General features: G+C 38.4%; 2 protein-coding genes and 1 pseudogene across 6 annotated transcripts; 1 reads left to right on the top strand and 2 right to left on the bottom strand.

The window, feature by feature from the left end:
* The first annotated feature begins 1106 nt into the window (after positions 1 to 1106).
* LOC104771316 (protein PHR1-LIKE 1) lies at positions 1107 to 4561 on the top strand. Of its 4 annotated transcripts, XM_087505663.1 has the most exons (9): positions 1228 to 1410; positions 1885 to 1928; positions 2469 to 2989; positions 3069 to 3264; positions 3374 to 3450; positions 3551 to 3596; positions 3775 to 3835; positions 3965 to 4034; positions 4139 to 4561. In XM_087505663.1, the coding sequence occupies exons 3-9, from the start codon at positions 2540 to 2542 to the stop codon at positions 4358 to 4360; spliced, it is 1122 nt and encodes a 373-aa protein (XP_087361789.1). In that variant the 5' UTR covers positions 1228 to 1410; positions 1885 to 1928; positions 2469 to 2539; the 3' UTR covers positions 4361 to 4561. The 4 variants fall into 4 exon arrangements, with proteins under 4 accessions (XP_087361788.1, XP_087361790.1, XP_087361789.1 ...); XM_087505662.1 differs by lacking the exon at positions 1885 to 1928 and having other exon boundaries at positions 1107 to 1410; XM_087505664.1 differs by lacking the exon at positions 1885 to 1928 and having other exon boundaries at positions 1109 to 1410; positions 2529 to 2989.
* A 1906-nt stretch (positions 4562 to 6467) lies between these two features.
* LOC147919376 (uncharacterized) lies at positions 6468 to 6932 on the bottom strand. Its single transcript, XM_087503948.1, has one exon. It carries the CDS (start codon positions 6930 to 6932, stop codon positions 6468 to 6470), a length of 465 nt encoding a protein of 154 aa, XP_087360074.1.
* Positions 6933 to 12441: 5509 nt separating this feature from the next.
* Positions 12442 to 15358, bottom strand: LOC104771315 (uncharacterized; annotated as a pseudogene). Its single transcript, XR_764789.3, has 9 exons — positions 14831 to 15358; positions 14538 to 14741; positions 14371 to 14460; positions 14187 to 14294; positions 13846 to 14088; positions 13715 to 13753; positions 13343 to 13624; positions 12849 to 13273; positions 12442 to 12708 (listed from the first exon to the last, which is right to left on the bottom strand). The product of XR_764789.3 is annotated as an uncharacterized LOC104771315 (transcript).
* Positions 15359 to 15369: the final 11 nt, after the last annotated feature.

Here is a 15369-nt window from a genome sequence, read left to right as displayed (position 1 = left end):
GAGTATACCATCTTGTAGTACTCGTTACCAGCTTTCCATTGCACTATCGACCAGACAATTCCGATCAGCCATTTGGCCGGAATTTGGCCAGAAAGTCACCGGAAAGTCATTGTCCCAAAACCTTCAATTTTCTGAAACTTGTTTCTGAAAATTCAGTTCCAACAGTAGGCAACTTTTGATCAAAAAGCCCAAAAATACATAATCTATTTTTTATTTGGACGTTTAATACATCTTTTTTTTTGGAAGCAAAATACTTCATCTATTTTCCATTAGTTTAAAATTCGAACCCGTGACTTAACTGCTGTTAGTGGACGTTACAGATCATTTAATGAGCATTAAAGTCTACCCACGTGTGTATATAGAGATATATGCAACACGGTAAATTATATTTGATGATTTATTGTCCTAGTGTAGTGGTTACAAGTGATTTGGGTACCTCTCGAATCCAAGGTTCGAGTTCGAGACCTACCAAACCGCTGAGGTTTTTTTCTAATTTCTTTTTTCTCTTTCTTCTTCTTTGTCTATCAATACTGGTCAACAACAACTCTTTGATCCGTTTTGATTTTGTAATCAGATCTGACGAATCCAAATTGATTTTTATTTTTTTTCTCTGGAATCTGAAGTGTCATACGAACTCTCCCCAATTATCATCTTTACCGTTGTTTGTAGTGAATACATCAAAAAATGTTCTAAAAAAATCAAAAGGTGTACGAGAGTGGCTTCGAACATGTGTTCTAAAGGATTAACAAAACACATCATACTACCACACAATAACAATATTTTCATAATTGTATGTATCAAAATATATATAGTTCTATATACACACGTGGTTAGATTTTATCGCCCGTTAAATGATCTGTAACGTCCATTAACGACAGTTAAGTCACAGGTTTGAATCTAGCAAACTTTAAGTATTTTTAAACCCATAAAAATTTGATGAAATATTTTTCTTCTAATCTAAAAAGACGATGTATCAAGCATCCAAATAAAAAAATAGATAGAGATATTTAAAGTCTGTTTTCCCAATATTAAATTCAGGAAATTCCAAGAAAATACAAGGAAGCAAAACAGCCTTTAAAATGGCTCCACCAGTGATCTTCTACAACATAGTGAAAATCATTTCAGTACTCCACGTAAACCTAACCGTTAATAGATATAACCAGTAGGAATCCAACGGTAAGAATAAACCCAAAAAAATAAATGCTGGAAACAACAGAGACGTAAGAAGGACAAGCCAACAAAATACATCTCTTCTTCAATCTCATGGTTTAGGGCGAAAAACAAAAAAAAGAAGAGATTTTTTCATTTTTGGGGAAATCGAGAAAACAAATACTAAAAAACGTTAAAAAGCGATCTTTGATCATATTCATTCACTCATCATCATCAGGGCCTTTGTGTTCTCTGAGTCAGGTAAGATTCTTTTCGGCGATTCGATTTACTTTTTAGTTTTGGTCTATAATTTGGGTTTTCTCATTCTTAATCTGGGTTTTAGTCTAAACTTTGAATTAAGGACTGGATTAGCTGATTAGTTGGGTTTGATTTTTGTGTTATTTGATTACAAAATTCACTGCTTTGAAAACAATCTGAATAACTAGTTTCTCTAATCGTTATTTTATCAATCTCTCACTTTCTCCATGATTTTGAAATGAAGTGATGAGTAAAGTTCTCAAATTTACCAATTGTTTTTGTTTGTGGATTTTTTCATGTTAAAACCCAGATATTAGTTTTTTTTTTCTAATGTGATTCTGAGTTGTTTCAGTAATTGAAAGATTCTCCATAGTGTGAATTTTTTATTTTGATTTTTTTTTTTTTCCAATATTGATGGGAGTTATTAATGTTCATGGTGGCTTCTTCTTTTACACGTCTCTATGGCTTCATCAAAAGCCATATTTAACTTTCCCAAAGTGGACGTAAATTTCATTCCTTAGGTACTGATTCCATATCTTATGTAATGTCCTTTCACTATCCTTATGTAGATGTTCTCCATGTTCATTCGTTATTGCTCTATAGCTGAAACAGGTTTTAAGTTTCAGGTTTAAAAAGAACACATCTTTTTCTTTTCTCTTTTTATCTCTTCTTTTTGTTGTATTTGTTGATGATTAAAGGAGAATTATTTGAAAAAAGGGGTAGAGAAAATGAGGAAGAGAAGCGGCTGAGAGCTAAGAGTTTGTGATCTAAAGCAAAACAAAAAAAGTTTGGAATATTCTTGAGAGATTGTTTTTGTATTTTTTGACCGGGGAAAAAGATAGTATCCGAGTTAATGGAAAGGGAATTGATTCAATGGTTCATCTCCTCTTGTATAAAGTTATATTCTGTATATAAACTTGCTTATTGTGAGTCTCATATCTCGTTGTTATTCGTGCGTCAAAGTTTCCTTCATTGCAAAGCTATTTGCCTTCTGAGTTAGGATACTATGACTCTGGCTAATGATTTCGGATATTCAACCACTATGTCTTCATCTTTTTCAGCTCTTCATCTTACTGTAGAAGACAGATACCGCAAGTTTCCTAACTCTTTCTGGGTATCAGGGCAGGAACTGATGAATAACCCTGTACCCTGTCAGTCAGTGTCTGGCGGCAATTCTGGAGGGTATTTATTTTCTTCTTCCTCCGGATTCTGCAATGTTTCAGCAGTGTCACCTCTTGGAAGGAATTCGCAAACCCAGCCACCTGTTTCCACCGTGCCAAGAGACAGATTAGCTATGCAGGATTGCACTTTGGAAGCACAATCCTCCTCACTGATCAATCATCATCAGCCTCAAGAGTTCACAGATCCACTTCAGGAGTTCTTTGATTTCTCTGATCATGTTCCTGTTCAACATCTACAAGCAGAGGAAAGTAGCGGTGTAAGGATGGACTCATCCGTGGAACTCCACAAGAAAAGCGAATGGCAAGATTGGGCAGATCAGCTGATTTCTGTTGATGATGGTTCAGAGCCAAATTGGTCTGATTTTCTTGGAGATCCACGTTCCCACAATCAAAATTCAGAGGTTCACATTCTGTAGCCAGATATGATCTCTATGTTTGTCCATATGTCATTTAATCACTGTTTTGCATAATTTGTAACAGATACCGATACCATTTTCTGATGTACCAAGGCAAGAGATAAAAGCTAACCAGCAGCATCAGATGGTTTTGTCTGAGGAGCAGCTTATTGGGAGAAACGCATCATCTAGCGTAGCAACATCTAAACAACGCATGCGTTGGACACCAGAACTTCACGAGGCATTCGTTGAAGCTGTTAATCAGCTCGGTGGTAGTGACCGTGCGTATGCTTTCTTCTTCTCTCGTTCCTGAAAATAATTAGCTCAAGGCCGTTCAACTGGAAACAGTGGAACTTACTCTTCTCCTGACTTTTATAATTTTCACCGTAGGAGCCACCCCTAAGGCTGTTTTGAAGCTCTTGAATAACCCTGGCTTGACCATTTATCATGTAAAAAGCCATTTGCAGGTTTGTTCTTACCCATATGTTTTTTAGTTTATGCATCTCATGGTTTTCTCTTCTAACCTTAGCCCATTCTGATTTTTTGTATCATCTCTATGTTCTACAGAAATACAGAACGGCAAGGTATAAACCAGAGACTTCAGAAGTTACAGGTAAGGACTTCATATACTTTAACATAGTATTTCTGAACTTTTGCTGAGCTATAAACCACATAGGCCTCTAAAAAGTTGGTCACTCTCTAGAAAATGCTAAAAGTCTCGATGGCAAACAAACACCTTACAAAGAGGGGCACATATCTTTGTATAAATTTTTTTTCTTTTTCTTCCACAGGAGAACCTCAAGAGAAGAAGTTGACATCTATCGAAGATATCAAATCTCTTGACATGAAAACGTAAGAAATTTCAGTTTCCTGACTGCAGAACAAACCAGGAATTTTTCTTCATACTGTTTAGAATTTTAATCCTAATACGGTTAAATAGTTATTACGTGTTAGTTTACTTTGTTACTATTTCTTTTTCAGGAGCGTTGAGATTACACAAGCTCTAAGGTTACAAATGGAAGTTCAGAAACGTCTTCATGAGCAGCTTGAGGTAACTGCTAAAAAGAACTCTTCTGTGCCTTATTTCTAGCGTTGAAAGAGAAGTCGTCGTAGAGATTATGAATATTGTCTGATGCTGTGTACTTTATATGCCAGATCCAACGGACGCTGCAGTTACAGATTGAAAAACAGGGCCGATACCTACAGATGATGTTTGAGAAACAACAAAAGATACAAGAGAACAAGAGCTCTTGCTCAGAAGCATCACCTAAGCAATGCAACGACACATCTGCAGAAGTCGAATTCGGTCTTGACACACGAACAGTGGAACAAGCTGAATCTCCTTCAGCATCAAGGAAACGGGTCAGAGAAGATTAAAACACTTTTAAGGTTGGCTGAAAGATGTTTATTGGAAATTAATTGTGGAAACCCAAAGATGCAACAACTCCAGTTTTGTTAAAGGAATGTCTTTTCCTAGCTCATTGTTGGTCAGTTTAGAAACAGTTGCTTTGGCCCTGCAACACTAACTGAGACCACTGTATATATAATATGATTTTGACAAGTCTAATGGTTTTGACAGCTCCGTATTTTTAGAATATAGTTTCATGAATTGGTTGTATTCAGATTTAAAGGTGGAGGTTCGGTTTCAATGGTTTTTTTGTAAGAAATATGAGTTTTAACATGGCTGATCATGTCTAGAATGTCCAGATGTTTCTACAGTATTTACCGTGGGTGTTTGGAAGATCAAACGTTGACTTCTTCTCTATTTGAGCTAAATTTTTGTAATATTGTTCCTCACTTGTTTATTTAAGATTTGAATGGTGGAGATTTGATTTGGTGGCCTAAATCTTTGTTAATCAAGGATCGTTTGGGACTGTAATTTTTAGGGTTATGTGTTCTCTCTTGTTGTATTCTTGCAAAGAGCAAAAAAGGACCAAATATTGAAATACAGTGATGGTAGTGGAACTTTGAATGGGCTACGGTATCATGGAATATTTTTGTTTTCTCTCTCAGTATTACTTTCTAATTGTTGTAGATTACGATTTGTAACCTTAATACTTAAATACTCTCGTGGTAGTGAAGTGAAATTTTGAGTGAACTACGGTCCCATGGTTTTTAGTTTTTACGAGGAGGTTTTCATATATAATATAAGCAGTAAAGCAGGGACCATCTCCAAGCATGGTTCCAAATTTGGAAATTTTATTTATTTTTATAATTGAAAAAAATATAAAATCAAATTTTTGATTCCAAATTGAGTCCAAAACCTCTACATTATCAACACTATTTTCTTTGTTGGGCATTTTGATTTAATTTTAATATTTTTGAATTTTAAAAAGGTTATTTAGAACTTTTTAGAATCACCATTGGAAATGGTCTAATGTCTCATTTACTTTTACGCATTGAAATTTTGATGTAAAGTTTATTATAGGGAATTTAGTCAAAACTACCACATTGTATACAAAACTTTTCTATTCTACCACAATAGAAAACTCCTTTTACGTTCTACGACAAAGTGTATTAAAAAGTTTAAAAAATATCTTTGACTTTAAGAACATGAATTTGGAAAAAATATACAAATAATATAAAAATTAATTAATATTGTCCTTTCCAAGGACATACAAGAAACTTGGGTTTATTGAAGGTCACGTTAAATTGCAGTTGAGCTACAAGCCGTTACTGGTAGGAACATCAGAACAGTGTGAACTTAATGATGATGAAGATGTTAATGTTTATCTAGCATCCGTTGATCATGAGAAGCGAAGATGTATGTTGTTTGTGAATGTCTTAACTATCTTGGAACAGTCTCAGCCTGAGCAAGTGCCCAAAGTGGATCAAAGTTATGTTGGTATGAACTTTGAAAAGTAACTATCAAAGGATGATGAAATTGCACCTAACGTCATTGTTATGTACTTAGACAAATAACAAGGAAAGCCTGTAGAGATTGATTCTACAAAAGAGGGTGAAATTGTATCACATGATGAAGGTGATAAATATACCGAGCCACGCCTATTGCAGAACCTTGTAAGTTTATTGACCCATGGGAAGACGGTTTGGCTCTGAGTAAACTTCAAGAATTTCCAAACAAGAAGGCATTGCAAGATGTGGTGGATAGAGCTTCATTTGCTAACTGTTTTAGTTTTGCAATAGTAAAGTCGGAAAAGGTGCGTTATGTTCTAAAAATTTCTAAAGAAGAATGAAACTGGGGTTTACAAGCTACTAGGATTCCAGAGACAGAGATTTTCTTGATTAGAAGGCACAACAAGATGCATACATGCAATAGACATGGCACTCCACGATCAGTTGTATCTCTTTTGCATGGTGATTATCCAGGAAAAATGGAAACTCCTCCTCCTAAAACTATCATGGATCTTGTGAAGACAAAATTAGGTGTGAATATATCATATTCCACGACGTTGAGAGAGAAAAACCAAGCTGTTAGTGATTTGAAAGGTAGCTCAGAAGAAAGCTACAAAATGCTGCCATGTTATTTGCACATGTTAGAGAGTGCTCTATCCAGATCTGTCGCAAAGAGTGCTCTATCCAGATCCAAGGTTAATAGGCACTCCATAGCCCAAATGAGGGTGTCTAACTCTGCATGTAAGGGAGAGAGGCTTCTCCGCGTTCCTTTTAACCCCATATTCAGGATCATATCCCCAATGGACGCAATCCAGACATGTCTGCTCCTATCCATGTTTGTGTGCCAAGATCCATCAATAAAGCATATAAGGGCATCTTGTGGAAGTGGAGTCAGAGATATCCTTGCCTCATCTAGCCCAGGCGCTAGGTCTTTAGTGTTGGCTCTTCTCCATACCTCTTCTTCTTTGATAGCTTTTTCCTGTGTGTCTTGTGGGGGTTCAGAGATATTTTCAAACACTTTCTTCTTTCTTGCCTTCCATATGTACCACATCATCCAAGGAAATGGCCTCAAGTGTTCTTTGAGATCACCCATGTCTCTGTCTCTCCCATATAGAAAGTCAAGGTTACTATATAGGGAAGTAGATGGGAACACCAAAGGATGGGAGGGGATGGTCGATAAAGCCCACACTTGACGTGATGACATTCAAATAGCATATAATTGATAGTTTCCTCCTCTGCTCCACATCTAGGGCAACCCTTGTCTCTGCCAATATGGCGATAATGTAAGCATTGGCATGCGGCCACACATCCAATCACACATTGCCACACGAAGTGCTTCAACTTTCGTGATGTTTTTAACTTTCATGCTTGCGCCTTGAGTGTTGTAACACTAGGTCCTTGAACAGGGAGGTCGCCAGCAGGGCGAGAGATAGCTCTCGCGGCTTCATATCTAGACTTAACGGTGTAATTTCCTGACTTTGTCAAGGTCTAGGAATACCCGTCTCTTGAGGCTTTTAAACTTCGTTTGATCCCCAAGATAAGGGTAATTTCTTTCGGGGGGGGGGGGGGGGGGGAAGAGTTCCCGAAGACGCTCCAATTTCCATTTTTTAGTATTAAAATTAATCAGGGTTTTAACACAAATCAAGGGATCTCTCTCATTCTTCAGCCCTTCTGGTGGTCGAGCCTGTGAATTTGGTATCCATGACATAGTCCAAATGCACGTGTTGAATCCTGAACTGATGGTCTTCCGGATGCCATACGATAAGACTTGTTTTGCCGCCAACATACTCCTCCATCCATAAGATGGTCTATTTGATACTTGTATCTCTAATGGGCTGCAATAGCGGTAGTATCTCCCTTTGATAACTCGACTAAGTAGGGAATCTGGGTATCGCAGTAGCCTCCATAACTGCTTTGCCAACAGGGCAAGATTGAACTCTTCTAGTGTTCGAACGCCTAGGCCGCCTTCCGAAAGATCATTACACATCTGCTCCCATGAAATCCAGTGTAATCCTTTACTATCAGCTTTGTTGCTCCACCAAAAATTGGAAATAGCACTACTTAATTTTGAGCATATAGCTTTTGGTAAGAGAAAAAACGACATTACATATGTCGGAATTGCTTGTGCCACTGATTTTATCAGTACCTCCTTTGCTCTCTTGGATAGGGATTTTGAAGTCCATAAGTTTACCTTCTTATGGATTCTACCCTTACAAATGAAAAGACTTGTGCCTTTGACTCATTAATCTTCTCCGGGAGACCCAAATAGGTTCCCATGCCTCCTTCTTGTGATATCCTTACAATAGATTTTATCTCGTGTCGTATAAGGGATGGAACCTCGGTGCCAAACATTATCGAGGATATGGAGAAATTGATTTCCTGTCCTGACGTCTCGCCATAAAAGGAGATTATGTCAATAATTGCCTTACAGTGTTCAGGCTCAGCTTTGCAGAATAATAAATTGTCATCCGCAAGAGTAGGTGGGAAACCCGAGGACTTGCGTTTGTATATACGTAATCCCTGGATCTTTCCCTCTTGTTCTGCATTCCTGATTTGTGCTATTAAGGCCTCTGTGCAGAGTATGAACAGGTACGGAGAGAATGGTCCCCTCGCGTATCCCAAGAGTTGGCCTAATCCATCCCTTTGGGTCCCCATTGATCAAAAATCTATAGGAGATGGCGGTAATTCATTGCATTATCCAACCCACCCACTTTTGATCAAATCCCATTTTTTCCATCAAGGCTCTCAGAAAATTCCATTCCACTCTATCATAAGCTTTGCTCATGTCCGTCTTAATTGCCAGAAAGTTTTCTTGAGCGATGAGAATATTATCTGTGATTAATCATCCTGCCGCAAAGGCAGATTGAGTCTCAGATATAAGATCCGGTAAAAACCTCTTTAGACGTAAGCTCATGATTTTTGAAATCACCTTATAGCTTACCAAAGCTAAAGAAATTTTGACATTTCGCGAGGTCGTTCCCCTTTCGGGATCAAACATATATTTGTTTCATTTAACTTGCCATCAAACTAACCAAAGCTAAAGAAATTGTTCACCATTTTAGTGAGATCACACTTTATAGTTTTCCAGAATTTTTGAAAGAAAAGAGTTGTCATCCCATCCAGGCCTGGAGCTTTTTCTGGGTTTAGGGAGAACAAGGCTCTTTTGACTTCCTCTTCAGAAACCTCTCTTGTCAAATGCTCATTCATTTCGGGTGTGACCAGTGTTGGTACGTCCTTGATGGAAAAGGTAGGGTCACTCGCATTCGAGGAAGAGAAGAGATTGCTGAAATAATCCATCGCTACTTTTTCTATTCCTTCTTCTGTATCAATCCAAACTCCCAGTTGATTAAGGATGCTTGTGATCTTGTTCCTTGCTCTTCTTTGTTTTGTGGATGCATGGAACTTTTTTTTATTTCTATATCCTTCGGCAAGCCAAAGTTCTCTGTTTTTTTATGCCAATATACTTCCTCCTCCCTATAAGCCTCACAGAGTTGCCATTTAAGGTTCATGAGTGTTTCCGATGACGCTTGATCATCTTCGAAGGTCTCATCAATCTTGTCTTGGAGGTATTTAATCAGCTTTTCTGAATTAGTTTGGTTATTTTTCTTTCACATAAAGATAGCTCGTTTGCAATTTTGAATTTGTTTTTCTGATGGTTTGCTCCATGGAGGCATCATCACCTCGCCACCCATCTAGCACCGCCTCTCTAAAGCCATGCTTATTGAGCCATCTCTTGTTGCACATGAATTTTTTCACAAACTTTTTTGGACGTGATTGAATTGATGCGAGGAGGGGATGATGATCTGAACCCCACATCTTCAAATACTCCACATTAGTGTGGGAAAAAATATTGTGCCATTCCTCATTTCCCATGGCCCTATCCAAGGGACATAGATTCTTACCATTTGACCGTTGGCCAATCCATAAAAATTGATTTCCTTGATAAGGGAAATCTATCAAACCACATGAATCGATCACAGCACGGAAAGGTAGAAAAGAGGATTCAGATCTTTTTTTTCTTCCTCGTTTTTCATGATTCCTTGTTATTTCGTTGAAATCACCAACAAGAAACCAGGGCTCAAATCAATTTATGCCAATTCAGATTAGTCTTTCCCACACATAGACTCTATTTGCGGGGACAGGTTCACCATAAATAAATGTCAGAAAGACCCGATTTCCATTAATAATAGTTTCGATATCGATTAACCGGCCATTTAACAACAAAAACTTAACCGAAAAATTATTTGAATAAAATAAAGCTAAACCGCCACTAGTACCCTCGGGCTTGATACTTCGAAAATTATCAAATCCTAAATCCACTTGCACATCTTGCAGATAGACATTGTCATTCTTAGTTCCAGATATAAATAGAAAACCTGGTGAGTACATCCGACACATCTCATGCAGTCGGCGACGAGTCAACTTGGCTCCCGCCCCTTGACAATTCCATGCATTAGTCCTCATGTTGAAGGTTTTGGGGAGATCTGGGGCTCCACCTCACCTTCTTTTGTCAGCTCTGTCTTGTCTCTTTTAGTTTTTTTCTTAGTTGTTCCCACCTTGCCTCGAGGGATCTCAGTGTTTGTTGGAGTCTCCGAGTCACCCCTTGTACCGTTAGTAGCTGGAGTAGTCCTTTTCTTTGGTGAACACTTTCTAGAAAACATTTTAAGTTTTCTAGAAGCTGCCTTGTTCACTTTTGGGCTAGGAGGAAAGGCCTTGACTGCATCATCTTTTTTGGCCTTTAATCCATCAGTTGGGCCTCCATGATTTGTATCAGGCCCATCAAATTTTCTGGCCTTTCTCCCTCCACCCAATGCATTTGGGGACAACACTCGCTTACTCGTATGAGACTGCAACGTTGCCGGATACGATGATGGGAAAGATTTTGGCTTCAGCTGCTCCGTCACCATATGCTTCTTGCTTTTTCCTCCTCCTTTCAGACACCCCGAGTCCTCCACCATCTCATTATCTCCCAACAAATCCTCCCCAAGGAGATCACTATTGTCGACGTCGAGCAGCCCATCGAGAATCATCTCATTTTCAATCTCCTTCATCAATCTAACATCTTCCTCGGTTATCTTCCGTTCAGAAGGGTCATGTTCATGATCTTCTGCCAAATTCTCCCAAACTGAGGGGATAGAATCAATATGTTCGTAGCTACAGGGAATAATCTCCTCTCTTGGCTGGGTCTCTTCCACCACCCAATCCGATAATCCAGCGTCGTCGCCGTCCTCGGTCTCCACCATTGGGTCTACTGGGTTCTCTTTCTCTGCGCCAATTGCTGATAAATTGTCACATTGGAGCTCAATGGGTTCTCGGATTGGTGATGCTGGAGGAACTCAAATCTGATCATGCTAGCGTTAATTGTTCTTGATTCCGATCCATACTCGAAGTTCGCTGGTATGGTGTTCAAAACTGCATCATCCTCGTCGTCCTCCTCTTCCTCCATGAGATCATCTCCTGATTCCTGAGCTTTGCCTTTTCCTTTGTCCAAGGCTGTTTTACAGCAGCCGATTGTCTACGGTTTAAATGGTGGCAGGGGGCCTACGAGATGTCCACCATTGATCCGAGTTTGGCTCATCTCTGGGTGCCAATCTTATCCGGAGTGGGGATTCTCTCCTTCGTGTGGATGGCTTGAGGCTTTGTTTTTCTGGACGCTTACTCAAGGGAGGATCATCCAGGGCCGGAGTTGGCTGGAGTCGTTCACCTGCCGCCTCGTATTTTCTTTTGCGTGAGCCTGACGATGACAACAAAGAGGTCTCCCTGCTTCTGGGATGGTTTTTCGACTTAGTCTCCCCGATACGTTGCCAAACCGTATTCCGGTGCACCTCCGACCGAGGGATTTCATTGGACAGGTACAAGTTCCTTCTCACCTGATGGGAGTCAAATGGAGAGTCTCGTGTATCCGGTTGAGATCTTGTGCGGTAAGCGTTGGCGGGACCTGCAGATATCTCTGAGGCATGATGGTTCCGACGGCCAAAATCTCTGTTTCTCTCCTCCCACTACAACAAATTTGTCCATTCTTAGCGTATGATAAATGCTTTTATATGTGATACACAACAATTTTGTAAACGCTGTCTCTGCCCAAGCTATAGTAGACCCCCCCCCCCCATACAGTAGCGTTTTTTACTCATGCTATTATATCTTTATATATAATAGCGTAATGTCAGCGTTATAAATATTTTAAATATAGCGTCTGTAAATGCTCTTAAAATTATTCAATAACATTATTGCACTGCTGTTATAATTTATATTGTTGCAATATTTATTGATGTTATATTTCCTATAATGTCTTCGTTCCTATAATTTATATTTAGTTTTTTTTTGATAATATTCAAATCCATTGTGCTATATTACCTATTTATATTAGACCTATTATATGGTTACATTTTAAAAGTGGAACATGTTTTATATGAAAATATATATAATATAAAACATCCAACAGATACACTTCAATCCAAAAATTACATAAGTCTCAACATCCATAAGTTTCAATATCATAAGTTCCCATAAGCTAAATAAACTTCACAAGTCTCAACACCATAAGTTCCGATAAGCTAAACAACACAAGTCTAAATAGCATAAGTTCCCATAATCTAGACAAAGGTACTGCAGTTCAAACCATTACCACTTTGTCCTCTGGCCATGCGATTGTTGTACCAATAGCATCGTCCATACACTCGATCGCAGAAGTAGGCCTCCAAACAGCGGCATCATTAACCTTCACCACATCTACCCAAACGCGTATTGCATTAGGTCCCAATGGAGCACAATGGACAACTTGGTCTGGATTGTTTGAAGACCAACGTCCTTCAGCAACGACCCGCTTCTTCCCGGTAATATCCAACAATTTGCACTTCTGATTTTCCTTGCTAACTGACTCTTTCTTTTTACGCTGACAATATAACAACATATTATAAGCAACGATAACAATACCAAACATCAACAATTTATATATTGGCAGGCCATACTATTAACGATAACATAAATAACACTTAAAGGAGTGAAGTACATTACCGGCGATCTCCGAACAGGTGAGTCTATAACATTTTTAGCTTTCTTGATAGGGGCTGAAGGAGTTGCTTCAGATATCTGATTATGAGATGAGACTGTTTGCATATTAGGAGTTGGAAACTGAGACTGAGACAGTGGAGATTCATCTGTGGTTGTTTCAAACAAAACTCTACTTGCAGGGCATGCTACGAAAGTCTTCAAACATTCCTCAATGATACTAATTTCTATTGTAGGTCTCCATAGAAATGTCTCAAGTTTCAAGACCACATCCACAAATACCTCTACTGCATTAGATCCGATTGGAAGTCCATTAACCAACGCATCTGGTTCTTTTGACTGCCAACGCCCTTCAGCAACAGCCACTTCTTCATTTCCCCTCCAATTTAGTAGTGTACACTTGTTTGCAAAAGCTGTATTTGGACTCTGAAACATGTGAAATATATGTTATTGATTATCAAAATACCCAGTTATATACATATATGTTATTTTTACCTTTGGCGCATTGTCTTTTTGGAGAATACAATTGTCATCTGGCCAGGCAAGCATTTCTCCAACAGCTTGTTCCATATTCAGGATGTTAGTTGTAGGTCTCCATAGGAATGCATCTGGTTTGATTGCAGTTTCGACCAATACTTTATAGGAGTTAGGCCCTAATGAAATCCCATTCACAAAGTCTTGAGGATCAGAAGACATCACAGGAGCTTCAGCAACAATCTCACCAGTACCATTATAATCCAGAAGCAAACACTTAGGATGTGCTCTATTAGTGACACTCTACAAATATTTTCATCGCTAAAAGTTAAATGTAAGTTAAAATCAATGATATATGATCTACTGCCAAAAAAAAATAACATGATTACGTACCCTTGCAGCTGAATTTTCCCCGACCTCAGGTTCTCCTCTCTGTTACATAAAAACAAAAGGTATCTTAGAACTAATGAATGAATCAATACCATTTCACTCTAATAATGCTTTAATGTTAAAAGACTACTAACCTTCAAATGTTCAATGACAGCTTGTAAGTCATCTACTTTTCTTTGTAAACTAACTTGCTTTTCTTTCATTTCAGCCATACACTTACTGTTGACTTGGAAAAAAGACAATTTTGTCATACTCATCCTTGTGCCCATAGCCCTTAACCGACCAGGATTATCAGCTCCTAACAATTGTGAAAGACCATCTGACTTTGGATTTGTTGTTGTTGAATGAGGAACACTCTCCAACTCAGCTGCCTTTCTCTGAATAACAAATAAACAAATGCATAAACAAGTTACATTATTTGACTACTAATTCATAAACATGCAAACAGAAAATATAGAGTATAGTTTAGACTGACAATCTTTTCAGCGGCGATAGTATTAACCGGCGTTCCATCTTTTTTGTTTCTTGACTTTACCCAAACTTTCAGCCTTCTGACCTTAGATGGTTGAGGGCATTCCTTTTTCTGAAATTAAAATAAGAAATGACATTACAAGTAATGATTTTACCTTATAGCTAAGATCATACAGTTAAAAACTCACCATCTCTTCTGCTAGTCTAACCATTCCTTTACGGCTGCAAGTGTGAGGAATCTGTTTACGCCTTCGTTCCTTGAATTTGTCACTAACAACCTACGTAGAAATGTTGTTAAAATATAGCAAGCAAGAAATGTTATAATACAATCACCAAACTTATAACAAGCAAGTACCTTAAAGCTGTTGCTAGTCTTCAATCTGATAAATTTGCACCAATCATTAATCGGGATATTCTTCGGTCGCATATTCATCCTGGCTTGGTTATTAGGAGCTTTTCAGATCTTAGTTACAAGACGTGATATAAAGCACCTCCACAAACATCCCATCTGGCTCATGACAGAAGTCTTTTGATACTCTTCATCAAGTTCAAATCTAGCCTGCATTTACATTGATAAAAACATTGTGAAAAATGAGTGGTAATTAGAATAAGCTATATTTAACATATTTATAATGGAAAAAATGCAACCTGAATGGATTTCCAGAGAACTGTCTATAGGTCTGCACTAACCATCCTCCAATCATCAACTAATACTGGAACATGCTCCCGGACCAAACATCCTACATAGGATGCCAGCTTCACTGAACTAGGACCATAAGATTCTCCTATCTCATTGTACTCAACTTTCTCCCGTGTATTTGGATCCTTTGCAATGTATTTCATTTTGGTAGGCTGATGTGTTTATTCTTACGATTAGGCTGATGTGTTTCCTGCTCATTATCAGCAGCAGGCAATTCAGACTCAGTGTCATCCACTGGATTATCATTTATACCTTCGTCAGCATTTTCAGCAGCAGACTTTTTGTTGTCTCCATCATTCTGAGTCGCATGCAGTTCAGATTCCTCATGATTCTGAAGCTGTTCAGATTGATGCTTAGTATCCTCTAAATGCTGTTGTTGAGATTGCAGCTCAGGTTCTATTGTACACACAAACTCTGCCGCACTATCTTCCACATTCTTCTTCCTTTTAGTTGCTTTCTTAGTCTGACCCATTTTAGTTCACCTGAA

The sequence above is a fragment of the Camelina sativa genome, chromosome 20 (genome assembly GCF_030686135.1).
Source record: "Camelina sativa cultivar CO46 ecotype springtype chromosome 20, ASM3068613v1".
NCBI lineage: Eukaryota > Viridiplantae > Streptophyta > Magnoliopsida > Brassicales > Brassicaceae > Camelina > Camelina sativa.
Note: the sequence above shows the minus strand (reverse complement) of the source record. Positions and strands in the feature narration are given on the sequence as shown.

Excerpts from the sequence above, each read along its gene's own strand:
- LOC147919376 (XM_087503948.1), bottom strand. The coding sequence starts at position 6,932 with ATGGGTGATCTCAAAGAACACTTGAGGCCATTTCCTTGGATGATGTGG.
- LOC104771316 (XM_010495823.3), top strand. The coding sequence starts at position 2,414 with ATGACTCTGGCTAATGATTTCGGATATTCAACCACTATGTCTTCATCT. Across the intron at positions 3,265-3,373 it reads TCAGCTCGGTGGTAGTGACC|GAGCCACCCCTAAGGCTGTT; the intron begins GTGCGTATGCTT and ends TTTTCACCGTAG. Across the intron at positions 3,597-3,774 it reads AGAGACTTCAGAAGTTACAG|GAGAACCTCAAGAGAAGAAG; the intron begins GTAAGGACTTCA and ends TTTCTTCCACAG.